At 33.5% G+C, this 19,983-nt stretch overlaps 2 protein-coding genes across 2 annotated transcripts; both read right to left on the bottom strand.

Moving 5' to 3' along the window:
• Positions 1-865: 865 nt before the first annotated feature.
• Positions 866-6,125, bottom strand: LOC123311741. Its single transcript, XM_044895812.1, has 4 exons — positions 5,813-6,125; positions 4,891-5,067; positions 2,741-2,902; positions 866-1,112 (listed from the first exon to the last, which is right to left on the bottom strand). The coding sequence occupies exons 1-4, from the start codon at positions 6,017-6,019 to the stop codon at positions 924-926; spliced, it is 735 nt and encodes a 244-aa protein (XP_044751747.1). The 5' UTR covers positions 6,020-6,125; the 3' UTR covers positions 866-923.
• Positions 6,126-6,788: 663 nt separating this feature from the next.
• Positions 6,789-15,268, bottom strand: LOC123312052 (UDP-glucosyltransferase 2-like). The gene is made up of 7 exons (XM_044896246.1): positions 15,057-15,268; positions 13,392-13,597; positions 10,053-10,472; positions 8,985-9,189; positions 7,925-8,150; positions 7,145-7,364; positions 6,789-7,090 (listed from the first exon to the last, which is right to left on the bottom strand). The coding sequence occupies exons 2-7, from the start codon at positions 13,592-13,594 to the stop codon at positions 6,811-6,813; spliced, it is 1,554 nt and encodes a 517-aa protein (XP_044752181.1). The 5' UTR covers positions 13,595-13,597; positions 15,057-15,268; the 3' UTR covers positions 6,789-6,810.
• Positions 15,269-19,983: the final 4,715 nt, after the last annotated feature.

Genomic DNA, 19,983 nt, shown 5'->3' with positions numbered 1-19,983 from the left:
CGGCTGTATTCATAATCAATTCGCTGGCTGAAATGAACTTCGACATGAAAGTACGAAAGTTGGCACGTAATTTACCATTCGCAATAATCTTCGGACAGAATACACAAATGAGTTAATAAACATGTAACTGACTACAACATAAACACTGCACATGATCCTTAAACGACCCGAAATTCCTTGCCTAACTGGCAGTTTGCAAGAAATTTTACCGACATCAAATTCCGTGCTAGACCTAATTTCATTACGAATTAACAGAGAACGCCATTTCTTAGCTTTCGTGCTGAAGTGCACTTCGGCCCGCGAATGGATTACGAATACAACTTAACACAACTCATACCTCGACGAAAAATGAAATAAATTGACCGGGCCTTTTCGATGTCAGTAGCGGATATGATGTAGGAATACAGTGACTTTATTGATTTATCAATACTTATGAATTTTGAGTGATAGTGGTTTGTTAGTTTGATTCAGATCGTAACATTTGTTGATTACACTTCAGCGGGTGTTATGCATCTGAATTATTTTTCGCATCCATGCTCAGGAAATCCTAGAGCCGCCGCTGACACCAATTATACCAAAAAAACAAATGGCTGTTTCTTTTATTCATTTTTTGGAATCAACATATTATATGTACCAAAATATAAGAGGTTCCTCTTTGATGTAACTGTGAAAATGTCGGTAGAAGGTTTCTTGATTTTCAGTACAAAGAATGTTTATTTTGATAAACATTCTTTGTTTATTGTCCCCCTATTTTGATAGGGGGAATAAAATAATTAATCTAATAAGTTTGCTGAGTGCAGAATTTATGGGACCTGAAAAATGTAGGGTAGTAAATGATATATGACTAGAAGTAGATTGAACGCAGTTGAAGCATTATTTCGGGAATTTATTGATTTTCCACACATTGAAAAATTTTTCTTATTTCACATTGTTTTTTCGATTTTATGCTCAAAATACAGAAAGGATAATTCGTAGAGACGCGGGTTACACTTATAGCAAACACTCAAGGTTTCTGCAAACCATTTACATAAGGTCTTCAATCTTTGCCTCTTCACCACTGCTAAACATGCTCCTTTATCAGCAGAATGTTGGTGAGAATCAAACAGCACGATCTGAAAGGATAAATGGATAAACTGACATTATATAAACGAGGCAGATTCAAACGGATCTTCTCATAAAAAAATTAATTTTTAATTTCCCAATGATATAGCAGTTTATGATTATATGAAAACATGTATATTTTATAGTTTAGTGAGGGGTTTAGACTCTACTGCGACCTTAACCCTTTCAGTCCTAGTGGTTTCACTATGAAACCACCTCTAATAATATATATTCCATGCGTCCCTATGGTTACATCTCAAAACAGCTGCAGCAGTGGTAAGTCAAAGGCTTCCTCTCGGATTGGGTTGCAATAGTTAAAAAATGGCGCTGTAAAGCGTGTAAAGTTGGTCCTTGCTTAGATGACAAAAAAAAACTGTTTTCTTGCCTTCCACAAGAAATAATAATATTACTTGTATTATTAGTTGAGTCCTGGTCGTTACATGTAGAAACCACCATTTAAAATAAAAATTGCAAATAGATATTCAATGAAATATATTGAATTTCATGTATTCTCGACCTCAAAATATGAGTTTATTTTGAATAAAATTTTTTTAATTAGGGCCTGAAAGGGTTAAGGTCTATTGTGTCCCCTATCAGCTCGCCCTCCAGGTCCAAAGTTCCAATGAACTCCAGTATCTTAAAAGGCTTCAAGGTCCTCATTCCTCCTATAATTTCCTCGTCCAAGACATGCCCTGTGCAGGCTTGCACATTCCGTAACAGGGAGAACGGAAGTTCCCTCCTCTTCCCAACAGCATATATCTACACTTGTCAGATGGAATCATGTAATATTTCAGATTTCATAATGGAGAGGGCTTTTCTTTCTTGTTGATTCTATCATTAACATAATCCTAATTTTTTTGAATATAGAACGACATGGTTCCAAGATCTCAGGTCAAATATGAGATGAAGTGTAATTTTGATGCTCTATCTATGTCCATAGGATCAGCTTTCGGCATGACTTTATAGATATGTATTTTCTTCGGTATAAGGCCTGTAGATGAAATGACTATAGGTATAGTCTCATTGGTCTTAATATCTTTCAAGTAGGTACTCTTTTCTCGGTTTTCTCATCCTCATTCAGCAATATGAGGTCAGGTCTATTGTGAGTTATTTTCGGTCTTTTCGTGTCTGCTCTGTTTAAAAGGAGAATGCTATGATGCGACCAATACTTGTCTCTTTTCTATGGACATAGACGTGAGTGTGGACCAATCAAAAGTCTAGAAAAACACAAAAACTGACCCCATATTCGGTAGTCTCTTTCACATTTTTCTGCCATTTTTACTTAAGAACCGAATAGGGAATGCTCAGAATCGATCCATTCTCTATGTCTATGGTACTGACATACTGGATCACAATTCTAAGTCAGAAATAGCCGTTCTGCAGGAAAATCTTTCAGAGTTCACTTCTGGATTTCGATTTTCCGTAGTGCCCTAGTTCATTTTCACGATTTGAATCATGTGAATCCTGACGAAGGAACTAAACCTTTTCTGTTTCAAAATGGAAAATAACGACACACATTATAAATCACAAGAGTTCTCTATACACGAAATTCAAGAAAATAAGGAATATGAAAAAAAAGCGAAGCCGCATCTGAATCTTTCATGCATTATTATTTTCCTGCTTTTCACCCAATACTCACATTGTCCGACTCATCGTGGAAATAAAATAATACGCTTCTAGAGTCTGTTATAAGTATAACATAGAGGTCATCATGAGAATGTCCATCGATCCAGTCCAGCCAGTTCGTTTTTAAATTTTGAAACAACGATGTGTACAGAGGTTCTAGGTATAACATGCATTTCTGAAAAAATATCAGATTTGGTGAAAATATCAAAGAGATCAGAATAGTCCTCATAAATGTACATGAAGTAATTGTCGATAACTTAATTTGGCTGAGGGTTAAGTGATAAAAAACTACAATCAAGGCCAAACCTTGAATAAGCGTTCCATCGAATTCGAGATATAATTTATTCGAATTGAATAATATAAAGATGAAACTTCATTGCTGTGTAATAAGTTCGTATTTTTTTATGTAATAAAAATGGTGTCTCTTTGCAATGGGGATACTAATTATTGTACGGTAGACACCATGTATATTGATTTTGAAATCAAGCTCAGCATTCAAGATTTTTTTAATTATAATGCGTAGGCTATGGCTCATTTGTTTGGAAGGAAAGGAAAATATCGAATACTTCACGCGCTCTTGTCAGTTTCTGATTATTGTTTGTAGTTTCGGTTATTCACAATATGAAATATTTTCAAGCTAAAAACATTACACGTATTTTGCTATCACAGTATAGCATCTTCAGGTAGGTAAACTTCAGTAGTATACCTTCACCAACCTGAAGATGCTAGATGCTAGTCTGAAATAAGCGTCGTGGTTAAACAACTGATGTTAACGAAGATCATATAATTCTGTTTTTAGTTCAATGATGTTTTCATCAAGTATCGGCCATATCAATTCAACATTTAAAAGGATTTCGTTTAGGAAATCTAGTGGCTGTCAAATCGTTGATCGGACAATCAAAGTTTTGTGAAAACCAGAGTTAATCTATTTCAGATCAATGGCGGTTTACGAAACTAATCAAAACGAGGATATGATAGTTTTATACAATCTGATAAAAAGAATACCTAACACTTAAGACTTAAGGATAATACTCAAATATAATATCGTATTGTGTGAATAACCGAAATAGCAGAAATATTTGACAAATAAACAGAAACTGACAAGAACTCTTAAAGTTTTTGACATTTTGCTTCTTGTTCCAAGCAAATTAGCCATAGCGTACGCATTATGATTGGATACAAAAGAAAATTTCAGAAAAAATCTTGAGTGGTGAGCTTAATTTCAAAGATAATTGAATATAATCATATATTTTGGAAAATCTACTTCATGACTAATGAATTCTGAAAAGAATATACAGGGTGTTAAGAAATATAATAATCAGTCACATATATTTCGTTTTCATTAAATTTTTAGCAATACCCTAATTACTATTGATTGGGGCCCAAAAGAAAACTTTGAAAAATCTCAAATTCTGCGGTTGTTTTAAAAAATACTTGAATAGAAATATCTACATAATTTTGGAAAGTCTACTTCATTACTTATGAATGTAGAAAATAATATCGAAGGTGTTTCATTTAAAGTACATATATGTTTGCTTTTTAACTAAAAAACAAAAGGTAATAGGAAATATTTACTGTTTCTGGATTCTACGAAAAAAATTCTATCAGAAAAAGTTTTAACTTTTGTTAACGAGTCCTGCGATAAGTATAGATAATCGATAAACGAGGAGTGCATGAAAAGTGACACTTCTCAAGTAACCCCAAAAAACAAAGGGGTTATGAAAATTTTGCGTGCGCCATTTTTAGTTTTATAAAAAAGTAGTACACTATCGCGAAAAGTGCAATTCACTTTCACTCAAAATAAGGGAAGTAACCCGCTTAAGTGTCCATAATGGGACACTCTGTAGATTCCCCTGTATAACTGTAAGTTAAAATTGATTCCCTACATTTATACCTTCAGGAGGTTTTTTATATTAGCGGTTCCATTATTGGAATATTCTAACATAATACTGCAATTGGAAGTTGGCTAATGTCAAGGGAGGAGTAGGGTTAAGATCTAAAACTACTGTGCCGAACTAAATATGTATCATTAAATTTATAAACTGGCGCCCACTGCGATGATGATAATCATTTATAAAGATCCTGTACAATATACCTACAGGGGGATGGCCACGATACAAGTTCATATTTTCCAATTTGTTAACCTTATCCTAGTATAATTACCCATTCTTTGAGTCCACAAGCCATCTTGTCAGCAAAAGAAAGTGCTTCCGGAACCGTGAGATTTATGTTTTTCAACATCCCCTTTTTTTTCAACGTATTATGTATGTGATTACCATCCAGCATGCTTTTAGCAAATATGTTTATAAGCTTTGGGGAAACTTCCTTGTTGCCACAAATCTGAAATGTAGTTCAAAATTCCACCAAAAAAATTTGTTAGAACGCACTTACCTAATTGTGTTATTCGAAAAAAGGAAGATTTCAGGGAGTAAGTAGAAAGTGTTGAGGTACTAAGTAGAACTAGAGTAGGTAGGTATTTATTTCTCAGTTATGGGTGGGTGCATTTTGTTTTAAAATTATGGCCCATGAAAATACCCCTTCAAATATTCACTATATTTTGAGGAAAAGGTGATTTTCAAATTTTGTGAGCATGTTTGCACATTGCAATATTGTTGAATCTTGAATCTTCTTTGTTTCCCCACTTCCTAGGGGAAAACTTTGGGCTCGCCCTTTGGACATGCACCCAACAATGTTGTTGATGTGTATGAGTGTATCCATCTTCTCTGTTATATGTGTGTGTATCCCTAATCATATTGTATAAGATATTAGTGTTCTGTGAGAGCAACGCGCTGTCGTCATACAATGACTCAGTACCTAAAGTAGAAGCAAAGAGTTGAGAGTTGATACTCTTTGGCAGAAGTTTGATGGTTTGATGTTTATGTTCTGTGGGTAGAAGGAAGAAAAGTAGTCTACGCACAAGATAAAACATGTAGCATTCACAATTATTAATATATTTCCTTTATCAGTATTTCATTGAAATAAAGATAAATGTATCGGAATGTGAATTTATTAGAGGACTGAAAAAGTTGTTAAAGAAGTAAGTTACAAAATTAAATTGCTATCATAAGTAAATAAGTGAACTTACCGGCAATTTTTCCCTACTTCTGTTACATCTCGCTGCTAAAATAATGCAAATCAACGTACATGCATTGCTTCCATTCGCAGAATTCTGATAATTGTAGAATGATTGTGAGAATTTCGACTCGAACCACGTGACTTTCAATTTGTCATCGTAGAGAAAATCGGTTTCGTATTTCGGGAAAAATGGTAAGCCTTCATAATCCGTTATCATTTTCTTACTATTCGCTAATTTTGATCCTGGACATTATTCGTTTTTTCTGATGGTTGCCGATGTCAGAAGAAGGTTTGACGTTTGTAGGCGCGGTTGCTCAGGAATTTTTTTGATACTTTTGTCATTCCGATTTTTTTTCGACTGATGAATACGAAATTTTATTCATCTAAAGAATCTGAGATATTCTTCTGTTTATATAGGTACCCTCCAATCACGAATTGTTTAAAAAAAACAAACATGATTAATTTTTCTTCTAGTCACTCTGCGGAATGGGTAATTGGATGGCCCTTGATTGAAATAACACAATCCATTTATTCCCATTTGAAAAAAAAATGAGTTGGGGTAGGCCATAGGGGAAGAGAAATATAAGTACAATAACTTCACCCGTCTTCGACAAAACGCAATTAAAAAGTTCGGTGTATTGAAGAGGGATTGCAGATTTTATTTTATTTGTGAAAACTAAAAGGTGCATACACATTACTCTGACGTGACGTAACACCACGTCATAATGCGCATGATTCAAAAATCTAACATAGGATTTTGCGCGGAAGCAATGTGGATTCCCACGTCACGTTAGAGGGAGCGCCCACCAAAGTAGCGTAGCTCTGACATGGCACATACATGACACAGGCGATGCATAATTTTTAGATATGAACTGAACTTTTCAATTGCGTGAAGTTATCTGATATTTCTCACCCCCTATACCCTATACTATTTTTGTGAAAATCGTATAGGTAATATGTTTTAAGTTCAGAGAAGAAAAAAATAATAAAACTGGTAAGCGTTTTAATTCATTCCTTCTTTTTCTTACCCAAAGTACATTTAATTTTGTTTATCAAAAGTTTCATGCATAGGTAGAGAAACAAAAGAGTCGATAAAAGTATTAAAGTAAAAATGCCTATGACATCTAAAAGGTGATATTGATACCAATTTAAATTATTTGATGGGCTCTTCAAGTGTGGGGCACCATTATGTTCTATAACATAATTTATCCAATACATCGCTGTTTCCATTGGTGACATAGGACGGTCTTTGAACAGCCTCGATAATTTTTTAGCATTTTGAGCGTAACTGAAACATAACAACTATTACACGAAATTCAATAAAAGATTGGGCAGGTACAACCTGGGGTTGATAATTAATTCTCCGACGACATTACTAAATTTTTCTTTGGTTATAGTTTCAATCTCTAGCGTTTTAGCTACTCCTCTGTCCAACATATTTCGACAATTTTGGTATTGATCAGCGAAAAGTGGCAAACACAACATTGGAACACCACAATGTATTGCTTCTTCTGTTCCTAAGAGGCCACTGTGAGTGATGAAAAAGAGAATGTTTGGGTGACCTAAAAAATACGAATAGAGCATTATTTTGAGCTAGACTTCAGCCTTCAGCACAAAAATTTGAAATTGCCGCTATATACGCTACGCTTCTGTCGATTGAAAAAACATCTATCAATACGCAAATCTGGCGCACAAAAGTTTTTTTGCATCTAGTAACGTAGTCCAATCATCTGAATGATTTGTCTTGTTCACTATTAGTTGCAGGAAATTTCTTAAAATTTTATTCCTCCATTATTCTCTTTAAAAATTACAGTTTAACATCTAAGTTGGGTATTAAATCTTAATGGAAGTTCCTACAACAGGGTCTCCAAAATGAATGAATTATTGTCAAATTTTGGTTTCAGATGTCTTTTCATTTATCTCAAAATATATTATTATGTAACAATCATGTTATGATCGCCATTAATTGGTACATAATGAGAAATCTCAATTTCTCAATCTCAGTCTCTTACACCTAAAGGTCAAATCGTTCAATTTTTATAGTGTAGACATTGTATAAAGACCACTGTCTTTGTACAATGGTGTACGGTGTAGGTATATGGATTTTGCAAATTATACTCACATAAAATCTCCATCTGGGGCATCCAACTTTGTACAAGTACATTCGAAGGTATATTCACAATTTTTTCGATTTCAGTTCCATTTGCTTTCCACAAGACTTTGTGGTCCAATTCAGCAAAAGTATCCATGAAGCTCTTCAGAATTTCTGGTTCGAATGTTTCCGAATTCGCCAGAGATCCAAGAGAGAAATAAATGAATTTATTTTTTCCTATGAAAGCAGCAATTTTCTGGAAATGTCGGGTAAAGAACATACATTTGTTCAATGTGAATTCGATATAAATTTCAGCTGATAAATCATTTGAAATGGTGAAAAAAATGGCAATTTTATGTGTAGTCCATCAATTTTGTTCGACACCGGTTAACGATAAAAAATATACAGAAAGTTTAAATAATTAATGGATCACAGAGGATGATTTTTTAATAGCAACTCAGACTCACGATTTCGATGAAAATTTGTTGAAGTTCTGCATAAGGCAAGTAAAGGTCTTAAGTTGAACCTATTGGGAAGTTTAGCGTTTGAAATATTTTGGGAATTTATTAAATAAGCATCAGATCTGATAGTCCTGTTTTCCTCTGTTGAATAGGTACTTTCAGTTTGGTAGGGGTTCCCATAATAATAAAAAATGATTTCTTTCTCCTCATCTTGATTCTTTTGCTAATTTCTAAATATTTTACCGCCATAGATACTCTAAAGTCTAAAATTTTAAAATACCTATCCGAAAAAAATACAATGTAGCGAAACGCATCATGTTACGTTATAATTAATAGAAATCATTGTATATGTGTTATTTTATTGGATTTCTATCCAATGAAGGCTACAACAATTAGCAATTATCTTCTGAACGAGTTTCAATGTGCTGTTATCCACATGTGGATAACAGCAGTGAGCTCCTAGCACCAAGGGCTATATAAAATTTCATAGTTTCTGCTGGAATCGTGAAAAAAAATTTTGAGGGTTGTCTCAAAGTTTCTACATAGTGAAAAGAAATTTTTTTCAACAAGTTTTGTGAATATATAGTAAATTTCAATTCTTAATATTTTTAAAAAATCAATAATCTTACCTTATCTAGAGGTTTCAATGTTGTAGTTATGTGCAATCCGCCAACTTCAATGAAATTAGGAACTGCTGGTCTGGCCATATTCAATGTGAAATGGCTGTTCAGAAGAATGATACTCGTATTTGACACAATATCGTTCAGATTAGGCATATCTTGACCGAAAAAGTTCCTGGACAATCTATCTTGTTCCTTCATGTACCACCAATGACTTGAAAAACGGAGTATTAATTTGCAGAGAATGTATTCCGACTTTTACTTTAACTTCTTCCTTCAATTCTATAATTATTTAACTTTGAAAAACTTAAAAATCAGAGCAGATAAAGAGAAATCGGAAGATTTCGAAAATCGAAGGAGTTTAATAATGGGTATTAATTTTTACCATATTTTTTCATCCTGTTAAAAACTGTTCTCAGTTGAAATTCTCACACTTTCTCCTTCACTAAGAAATGTGAAATTATTATGGCAAAAAATTATAACTGTGTGGAATTTTTAAGTCTGAAATGCTTCAAAAAAGCTTAGTCTTACTGTTGACTCATTCGCCCAAAAAAATTCACACAGTTTGAAATCTAACCTTTATGGAAAAGTCTCTTGAATTTTGTCCAATTTTTTTATTATTATCATCTCTAATCATGAAAGTTAATCATTTTGTCTCCAAAATATTTCGAGGACCATTTAAAATTGGCACTAGTAATTTTTTAGTAAATATATAGAATATTTTAGGACTATCTTAAATTTTAACCAAAATAAAAATGAACAACTTTAAAAGTTAAAAAAACGATAAATTTATTTCTTCAGACTGATAACGATGAAAACGCAAACACGTAAAGTTTCAAAAATATCGCCCTTTTCATATTAATGATTTTCACTTGGTTCTATACTGTATCCAAACCCTTCATGAAAAATACATATCTACTAGCGAGAGACCGTACTTACGTACAGTTTTTGAATATGTAGCACATTTCAAACCTATTAAGTAAGCAAGTATAGTTCAAAATATAATATCCTTGTAAACTCTGTTAAAGTAATTAATTTGTATAGATGAGTGTTTTGAATGGTCTCTCAATATCTTACCCAATTTTTGTTTGAGCATATGATACACTGTTCCAAAATCTATCATACAGCGATTTATCCGGTCTGAATCCCTGAAAATAAACTGGAATATAAGAAGGATTATCCGGGTTTCCAATCCTATGACCTCCCCATGGTAGATCTGAGCTGGAAATCAATGACACAACCGGAACTTTGAATGTATGAGCAAAACCGTAGTAACAATCACATATGAAGATTTCTATCAGCAGCAGATCGTATTTTTTCTTCGAATCTCTGAGCTTTTTCATAACGTCCAATTCGAAGCTATCCTTGCACGTTGGTATGCCATGGTGATGAAACATAAATTTCACGGCATAATCAACTGTGAACTTTCTCAAGTCTTTTATACGGAAAGGTGGTACATCTGGATGAATAAGTTGTGGAAAATCTATGAAGTTTAATCTGGAAATAACTTGATTTTATCAGGAAAACGTCATAGTGAAAAGATGAATAAGGGAGTCGTTCTTGCTCATAAACATCTTTTATTCTAGAGTTAAGAACTCTTTTCAGACTAACTTGATTTTCATTGAAAATGGAGAACGTAGTAGGTACTTCAAGTGCCAACCGGGCTCGTCGGAAATATCAAATGGGAAACAAAAATTCTGTCGTTAAAAAAATGCGAGATAGTCATGAAAAAGCGTAGGAAATCCCAGAGAACTCGAATACGTATAAACAACTGTAGACCGTTTTCGGGATCATTGGCGCTCATTAGTACAGTGTAGCGTTAAATATTCCAACCGGAGGATGTGATCTTAAACGAAATCAAAGCGCCGTTTTGAGAAATTATTTCAATTCTCACGACGAAGCGCCACCTGTCCCTCAAAGACTGAACCAAACTTCACTTTATCTGAAGACTCCTACACCAATTCATGGCTCCCAGATTTAACTACTACACCCCTTTGTGTTCCACATGGGTAGTCCAATATTTTATTATAAATATTTCCTCATAAGATTCTGTATTGTTGAATGACAAATTTTCTAATTTTGGAAATGAAGCTCTGCTGAGACTTTGAAAAATTATTGTTTTTGGGCTTCTCTGATGAGGAATAAGAAAAATGGTCTTGTCGCAATAGTCCAAATTACAAATATGATATAGGAGGTCAAAAATTAGTTTATGTTGAAGTATCAATCTCGAGCTGGTGAAAACTCAATTTTTTGAGCTCATTTTTCTAGACTTTATGGAATCTACATTCAAAGATAATGTAGGTGTGAGTTCAACTGATCACATTCGACCAATGTTATTTATAATTTTTCATTTCATTTTGACATAGGTTCTACACATATCTAGATACATTGCTTCTTGAAATATCTCAGATAATGTTCATTCGTGTTTTCTCAATACTTACATACCTACATATTATTATTGCTAACATTATCTGAATCTTGGAACGTAATAGAGAACAGAGAACAGTTGCGAATCAAAATATTTCTTGTCGAAATACGAAAAGTAACACAGTCTGTTTAAGATCGAATTTTGAAGCAGAATAGAGGACATATTGAACATTTATTCTGAATGGGAAACAAGTGATTTCCACTTTTGATTGAATTTTGATACGAAAAAAAGTCGAAAGTCTTCGACTCGTACAAATATTTCAAAATTTTCAACAGTAGATTCTTGAGGTCAAAAGAAACACTTTTTTCTTTACTATTTTTTCCGAATCGGCTCGGTTTAAAAGATACAGGCTGTTGAAAAACCATCAGAAATGTTATTTTTAGTTCTCACAAAAGGTTTTATCGAATGAAATCAATTTCGTAGTATAATTTTTCATTTATTCGATTAATCTTTTTCGAACATAAGATATCACCCACGTCTTTCAGTTTTCTCATTATGACCATTTCTTCGTAGATACCATAAAAATACGAAAAATCCAAAGAATCCAACCCTTGAAACTAAGTTAGCTATTATCTAATGAATATTCGAACGTTTAGTAAAATAAAAGTATTCTTCATATTCTTTCGTATAATGCGCAGTTTTCGAGTAATTTGACGTTCAAAAATGAAAAAGTATCTGTGAAATTTGAAAAATTGGGTACTTTGGTTGGGTATAACTATGTTTAAAAGATCCACAGATGTGTAGTGTCACAGATTTCTCCAGTTATTCTGAAGGTAATTTTGTTTTTCAAGGGGTGGCACAGCTCATTATGAAAATTTAAAATTCCTCTATCATTTTATCAGAGCCGAATCGGAAAAAATGTTATAGAAAATAGTTTTTTTCTACAAGCGTGCGCGTTCAACCTTTTTCCCGCACGCATTTCAAGTTGCAAAGAGTCACTTTCCCGCACGCAAATATTATAGAGTAAATTAAATTCTATCATGTTTCTATGCACAGAACGTCAACGATGAGAAACAGAGAAACCCATAGTAATGACATGCAGAATTACGTCTGTCATTATATATGAATTAATCAAATGAGATATGATCTGTTTCGTTAATTGAATGTATTTATATATTTCAAGCGCTTGTAGAAAAAATAGTGTTCCTAACTCTTGCGGAAAGTGTCTTGCCCGCACTCAACTGCTTACCCGGCAGTTTCGTGCGGGCAAGTATCACTTTCCGCACTTGATAGGAAAATAACTATTTTTTTGACCTCAAGAATCACTTAGGTTAGGTAAAATATTTGTTGTGTATTGTCTTCACACGTTAATTCTTTTTCATCGTAGATTTCATTAAGGCTCTAAAATGGGGTTCTAATTTGAAAAACAGTTGAGTTTTCACGTTTTCGAGATTGCCAACTCGACGATTTTATGATCCCCTGTGTCATGATTTTTTGACTTTGCCAGGAAAACATTATGTATTCTATACTCCGGAAACCCAAAATAAAAACATTTCGAATGGAAAACTTTGAAGTAATTCATGTTTCCGCAGTGCTCCATTTTCAGTTGTGTTTTCGTAATTTCAGGTTGAAAAACGGAGATCGTGTAATGCAGCGTTGATGAATAGTTTTAATTTCTGCTGGATTTATTGTTGGAATTATTGTTGGGTAATGCATACGTCTGCAAGCCCATTGAACTCGAGGAAAATACAGAATTTTAATAGGAATCAATTTTCATAAAAACGAATGTTGTTGTGAATCCGAAAGTCTCACGAATCTCAAGAAATTTATAATGAGTTATCCCTCTAGTCAAATCTGTCAGGCCCGAAATCGTAATTCGTATTACACCCTAACACCCTGTATTGTTTTCTGCGAAAGCATTCTTATTTGATTCATTTCCTGTTAATTCAATTTCAGAAGAATAATTTTGATATAAAGAATATCGAAATCGGTAATTTTGGTGATCTCTCGCACTCTCGTTAAAAATCATATAATGTACATTTATTCACCCAGTTATATTCTTTTCAGCTGCAGATGGAATTCCTCCCAGTACGTCAACAACATGTCCTCTTCTTACTAATTCTTCCAGTAGTTTTTTGAACATGACATAATGACTCTTCTGGACCATTGGAAGTATTGCCAAAATGTTTGCACATTGTATGAGCGTGACATAAGTTATGAGGAACGTTAAAACATATTTGATGTGTTTCATGACCTGCCAAGTTGAAAATATTACGTTCATATAAGCATATACCAATCACTGCAAAAACTACATATGTATTTTAAAGTTCAGTTTCAGCTTCATCTTTTGCCAAAAATAAAATGTCCCAGAATAAGTGGCCAATAGTTTACCACAGCATTATATACAGAGTGAATCTTTGACTCGTACAAATATTTCAGTATTATCTAGATTCGTGAGGTCGAAAGAAACACTTTTTTCCTATATCATTTTTTCCGATTCGGCTCGGTTTAAGAGATACAGGCTTTTGAAAAACCATAACAAATGTTATTTTTAGTTCTATCTCACAAACGGTTTTATCGAATTAAATGAATTTCGTTTTTCATTTATTTGATGAATCTTTTTCGGACACAAGATATCACCCACATAAAAGTATTCTTCATATTTTGTCGTAGGGATAATGCGCCGTTTTCGAGTAATTTGATGTTTTTCCAGGGGTGCACAGCTCATTATGAAAAGTTAAAATGGCTATATCTCTTTATCACGGCCGACTCAGAAATATGATATAGGAAATAGTGTTTCTTTTGACCTCAAGAATCCACTGTTAAAATTTGTACTAGTCAAAGACTCACCCTGTATATGATCGAAATTATCGAATAACATTTTTCGTAAATAATTCTCGACGCAACTGAAGCCCTTCTAACGTACGATCCTTGAGATTGATTGAGCTGGGAGCCTCAAATACTTGAACTTGTGAACTTTTTCTAACCTCAATATTTTTCAATTTTGTGGCAACATACTGAAAACGAATGGTTTTTGCTTAAAAAACCGACTCTTCCCTTTTCCATCATCGAACAAATTATATTCCAATGAGTTCGAGCGAGCTGTGGATAACAGTTTTACGCGCAGCTGATTGAGATTTTTATAGTATGTGCACAATTGTGGTTTGTGCCAACTTGGGAGAGAACTTATAGTGGTACCATGATTTTTGAAGCGGTAGTAAGTGTCCAGGACCGTCAAGAACGAACTGACCCTACCACTGGTCAGAAATTTTTGGCTATCCTGCTTTATTTGCGGCTAAGTTTATATTATGATTTGTATGCTGGAAGCTGATTCTGGTCCCGAACTGGCTTGAGTGTATAATGCCACCTCAATCCCCCCTTGGAAACGCCAGTGGGATTAGGGGGGATTTCCAAAAAATTAATAAAATTATAGATTGTGAAGACTAGTGCATAGGCGTAGCAACCATGCGCAAGCATCCATGTAAGTACAAGAACAAGTGAGATAAGTAGTAGTAGTAGAACCTCTATACGAATATGATACAAAACTTCAGGTTTTGTACATATTCCTTGAGTTCATCTTGCGCAAACAGAAGGCTTGTATTTGTGAAAGGAGATATACTACGTCAATGGATTCACTAGATTGATATCAAGGTCGCAAAAAATAACTTAAATTGTTATAAGTGTGTCTTCTGTACCAAAATAGTTAGTCTTACCTTTCCGATGTTATTGATTCTCTGAAATTATATTCCTTTAACCACTCAAATTTGATTTTTTCACTTCAACCAAAATTTATTAAAGTTTTACACTATTTTATTTATTGCTTTCACACGTAATACAGTCATGGGCATCATTGACAATCGATCATTTACATAATGAAGTACCTATGCTCGTCAGCAAATCTGTTATGATGTTCTGAATTAACAACATTTTGTTGGTTTCCAACTGAAACTGGTTTTTATAATTGAGGGTTAGGTGGGTCTACAGAAGCATCATGTATTTGTATTTCTGTTATCTGAATTTTGAACGAATAGGAAAATCTATTCGACCTTTCTACATCAGACAGCACAATAAACCTTGAAGGTGTTATTAATGTTGCATATGTTGCAACAAATAATACTAATACGTACGAAAATAATGCTTTCCATTATTATCATGATGCAGATTGCTTCAGTTGACGTAACTGCAGTGGGTGATTTCCTGTACAAAAATGTTTATTTTTCGTCAAATATGCAGCCTTTCAGAGATATGGGTTGCCAAAAATGGGAACTTCTCTCACGTTTTTGTTAATAATATTGAAAGGGCAATAGATATTTGTTAAAATTTTGGCCTTTCATTATTGTAAACAAAAAAATTATAATAGGTCATGAGCTACTCTTAATTTTACTATTTTTTACAGTTACAAAATATTTTAAACATCTCGCAAATTTACAGCTGCAAATTTATTACATTGTTTGTAAAAAATGTGCATATTTCAACATTAATGGACGAAAAGGGTAGAAAACACTGAATTCAATATTATACAACGTGTCCCAAAATTAAACGATAAGCCGGCGGCGTAGGGTGGACATGGTCATGACTACTTCAGGAAAAATAAGAAAAATAACCTAACTCAATTTTTTATTTAATTACAGAATAACTTATGAAATTCTTAGAAAATCAACACTCTTCATGATGTTTTAAGTTACCAGGGCCACAATTTATCAAAAATTTTTGTTATTTTTTTGTATCGGCAACTTAAGTAATACTGCTGGCCAGCACAACTCCTGAAACTCCCAGAATACTTATAGTTTTTACACAAAAAATAATCAAATTATGTTTTTATCATAAAATTTTGAAAGATTTTTACTTTCAGCCCACTTTCCCTCAGTGTTTTGTGAAAAAAAGTATGGACACTATGGCGGCAAGTTTTTTGGAAAATTTACACAACTAACCAAGATTCTAAAATGGTATAATACTTCAAGAAAATCCATATTATTAGAATCAATAATGAAATTTCTTAATTGCTCTTGTTGGTAGTAATCAACTATGTGCCGAAAATGGGTTTTTGTCGTTGAATTAATTAAAAAGGGTATTCATTTATTTATTCGATAATAAACCTTATAAAAAATGTTCAAATTGCTTGCCACCAACATCAATACAAGCACGACATCGCCTTTAAAATGACCTTTTAATGCTTCGTGCATATCTTCTTCCACTGATATGAGCCGCAGCTTGACTGATATTTTGCCGAAGTTCATCCAATGTCATGATGGGTGTCGAATAGATCCTGTCCTTGAGGCAACCCCAATAGAAAAAGTCCAGAATATGCCGAAGGTCCAATTCACAAAAAAACAATCACAGTCTAAAGTAATGCCAAGTCAGTTTAGTTTGTAGATCACTTTTAAATCCAGTCCAATAAACCATTACGCAAAGATTATAGAGTTATTAGAGTCTATAATCTTTGCCATTACGGCAAATGGCGTAAAATGGCAAAAAATCAGTCAATAAGCTGCGGCTCATATCAGTGGAAGAAGATACGCACGAAGCATTAAAAGGTCATTTTGAAGGCGATGTCATGCCAGTATTGATGTTGTGTGCAAGCAATTTCAACATTTATTATAAGGTTTATTATCGAATAAATAAATAAATACCATTTTTTGATTAATTCAACAACGAAAACCCATTTTCGGCACATAGTTGATTACTACCAACAAGAGCAATTGAGAAATTTCATTATTGATTCTAATAATATGGATCTTTTTGCGTCTAGTTTTCTTGAAGTATTATACCATTTTAGAATCTTGGTTAGTTGTGTATATTTTTAAAAAAAACTTGACGCCATACTGTCCATCCTTTTTTTCACAAAACAATGAGGGAAAGTGGGCTGAAAGTAAAAATCTTTCAAAATGTTATGGGAAAAACATATTTTAATTATTTTTTGTGTTAAAACTATAAGTATTCTGCGAGTTTTAAGAGTTGTGCTGGGCAGCAGTACTACTTAAATTGCCGATATAAAAAAGAAAACAAAATTTTGTGAAAAATTATCGCCGTGGTAACTTGAAATATTATGAAGGGTGTTAATTTTCGAACAATTTCATAATTTATTTTGTAATTAAATGAAAAATTGAGCTGGATTTTTTTTCTTATTTTTCCTGAAGTATGTCTACCCTACGGCGCCGGCTTATCGTTGAATTTTGGGACACGTTGTATATCTAAAATTTCAAATTATCGTTTCATCAGTTAGGTCCTTATCTTTGTGCATGTCCATTAAATATGCAGCAAAAATCAGCAGATGCTTCTATGAACATTTTTCTCGATGATTCCTCTTTCAATCTAGCCTAAATTTATGGGTTAATTTATACTTCCCAACTTGGCGCAAAACAAAGATAAAATAACCAATGAATTTGGAGGAGATTTCAGTACTCTGAACTACATATATAATATAGTGCATATACAGGGTCTTTCACGAGGAACCTCACCCATATTTATACGGGAAACTACAGAACGTATTTTCATGAAATTCAGCACTTATAAGTATTTCACGATGCTGATGAAATCTAAAATATTTTCAAGGCATGAGCACCTCGGGTTTTTCCGGAAATGACGTCAACTTCCGTTTTTCAAATTAGAACACCATTTTTTTATTGCAGAAATAGATTCCTTAGAAAATTTCAAGTTATTTTGATGTAACATTTTTCAGTTTTGGTTGGAAAATTCTCTCTGAGCGGGAAAATTCGAAAAAAAAATCGAAAATAGAGCTCCGCTGAAACAAGAATAACTTCGAGGTTTTTGGATGGAAAATTTTCATTTTTGGGATTTTTCAAGATGTAAGATTGATGTATCCACTTTAAAAATCGAAATCGCGATTCATGATACAGGAGGTGAAAAAATCGCTTTCAAAATTAGGGATGACAAAATCGTGAAAAATCAATTTTTTCAAATTAGAACCCCATTTTTTTATGGCAGATATTGAATCTACGTTAAAAAATAATGTGAGTGTATGCATCACACCCTTGCCCTAAAGTGGATATTTTCTGAGTTATTCACAAAAAACTGTTTTTCGTCTTGAATTTTCAGCTATTTTTTTCCCTTCACGCCAAAAAGATGAAATTTTCAGGAACTGTTACTTAAACCATGTTTTAGATTTTACTACCCTAATATACAAGAGAAAAAAGTTACAGGTTGTTCCTAAATAGATGGCGAATTTTGATTCGAATTTGTATCGGAAACCTCTTTATTTCAACTAATCGGCCATCGGTTTTCTCTTCAGTGATAAATAAATAATTCCTTATGAAACATATGCAAAAACTTACCATGTTTTACATTCTTTTTTTTAATGATAGATATCATTAATTACATCTGCCAAATTCCTCTTTATTCAGTAGCATTTTGTGTTTACTATTAATTTGGTGATAATTCGTATTAAGTTATAAAATCGATCACTATGCCTAATTTTACCAATGAAGATTATTTAAATCTCATTCTACTTCATGGAGAATGTAATAAAGTTGTAGATAGAACGATTCGACTGTTCATTGAGAGGTTTCCTGACCGACCCAGACCAACGAGAGATACCATTAACAGAACCATGACAAACTTGAGAAATGTCGGATCTTTCGTTAAGAAAACTATACACAGAGAAAAAAGTGTAGTAGAAGATGAGAACAACGAAATTACAGTTCTTGCATATTTTCGTGTGAATCCTCAAAATTCTCTCAAAGATGCCGAGATTGATCTGGGATTATCTCAATCGAGTGTTTGGAGAATATTAAAAAAACATAAAATGCACCCATATAAATTCAATAGGGTACACCATTTGAAGGAAACTGATTTCGTCAGGAGAACAGAGTTTTACGAAGCTATGATGATTCGATTTCAAGAGAATGAAAACTTTTTGGACTGTATAATTTGGACAGATGAATCTAAATTCACAAAGAATGGTTCTTTCAATAGGCATGACAGTCATTATTGGGATGAAGAGAACAACCACCACTTCAGACAATGGAACTTTCAAGAGACCTGGAGTTTCAATGTTTTTTGCGCCATCAAAAATAATGCAATTCTCGATGTTCACATTTATGATGGGACTTTAACTGGTAAGATAGAACACTACACATGTTTGCATTATTTAAAGAATGTTCTCCCTTAGGAGATATTCTGACATATTGACTCAAATAATTGAGCCGCTAGTACAGAACCATAATGACTTATGGTATCAACAAGATGGCGCGCCTCCACACAATTCACTCAATGTGTCAAATATCCTCTACAGGCTATTTGAAGATAGATGGTTGGCGAACAGTGGTCCACATCTTTGGCCACCACGTTCTCCCGATTTAACTCCTTTAGACTATTATGTTTGGGGTAGGATAAAAAATATTGTCTACTCAACTCCCCTGACTGATAAAGAGGACTGCATAGAACGAGTCAGAAATGCGTTCAGGTTTGTTTAGATTTTTAGATTCATAGTTTTGAAACTCAATTTGGTTTTTAAACACTTTTGCAGATCTCTTCCTCCCGATGAAATAAGAAGAGCAACGCACGAAGCATTCCTGAGACGTATAAATGTCTAGAAATTAACGGTCAAAACTTTGAGCATCTTCCCTAGTTATAACTGCGAGAGTTTGCCATGGTTCTCCTAATGGTAACTTGAAGTCGGTT

This window comes from Coccinella septempunctata, chromosome 4, assembly GCF_907165205.1.
Source record: "Coccinella septempunctata chromosome 4, icCocSept1.1, whole genome shotgun sequence".
NCBI lineage: Eukaryota > Metazoa > Arthropoda > Insecta > Coleoptera > Coccinellidae > Coccinella > Coccinella septempunctata.
This window is presented reverse-complemented; position numbering and strand designations above follow the sequence as displayed.

What these genes read in the sequence shown, in the direction of transcription:
- LOC123312052 (XM_044896246.1), bottom strand. Translation starts at nt 13,594, where the DNA reads ATGAAACACATCAAATATGTTTTAACGTTCCTCATAACTTATGTCACG. An exon ending in CATTGAAACCTCTAGATAAG is followed by an intron (nt 8,151 to 8,984) that starts GTAAGATTATTG and finishes CGACATTTCCAG; the next exon opens with AAAATTGCTGCTTTCATAGG. An exon ending in GCCCCAGATGGAGATTTTAT is followed by an intron (nt 7,365 to 7,924) that starts GTGAGTATAATT and finishes CGTATTTTTTAG; the next exon opens with GTCACCCAAACATTCTCTTT.
- LOC123311741 (XM_044895812.1), bottom strand. Translation starts at nt 6,019, where the DNA reads ATGATAACGGATTATGAAGGCTTACCATTTTTCCCGAAATACGAAACC. An exon ending in GAAGTAGGGAAAAATTGCCG is followed by an intron (nt 5,068 to 5,812) that starts GTAAGTTCACTT and finishes ACTACATTTCAG; the next exon opens with ATTTGTGGCAACAAGGAAGT. An exon ending in CTTGTGGACTCAAAGAATGG is followed by an intron (nt 2,903 to 4,890) that starts GTAATTATACTA and finishes ATATTTTTTCAG; the next exon opens with AAATGCATGTTATACCTAGA.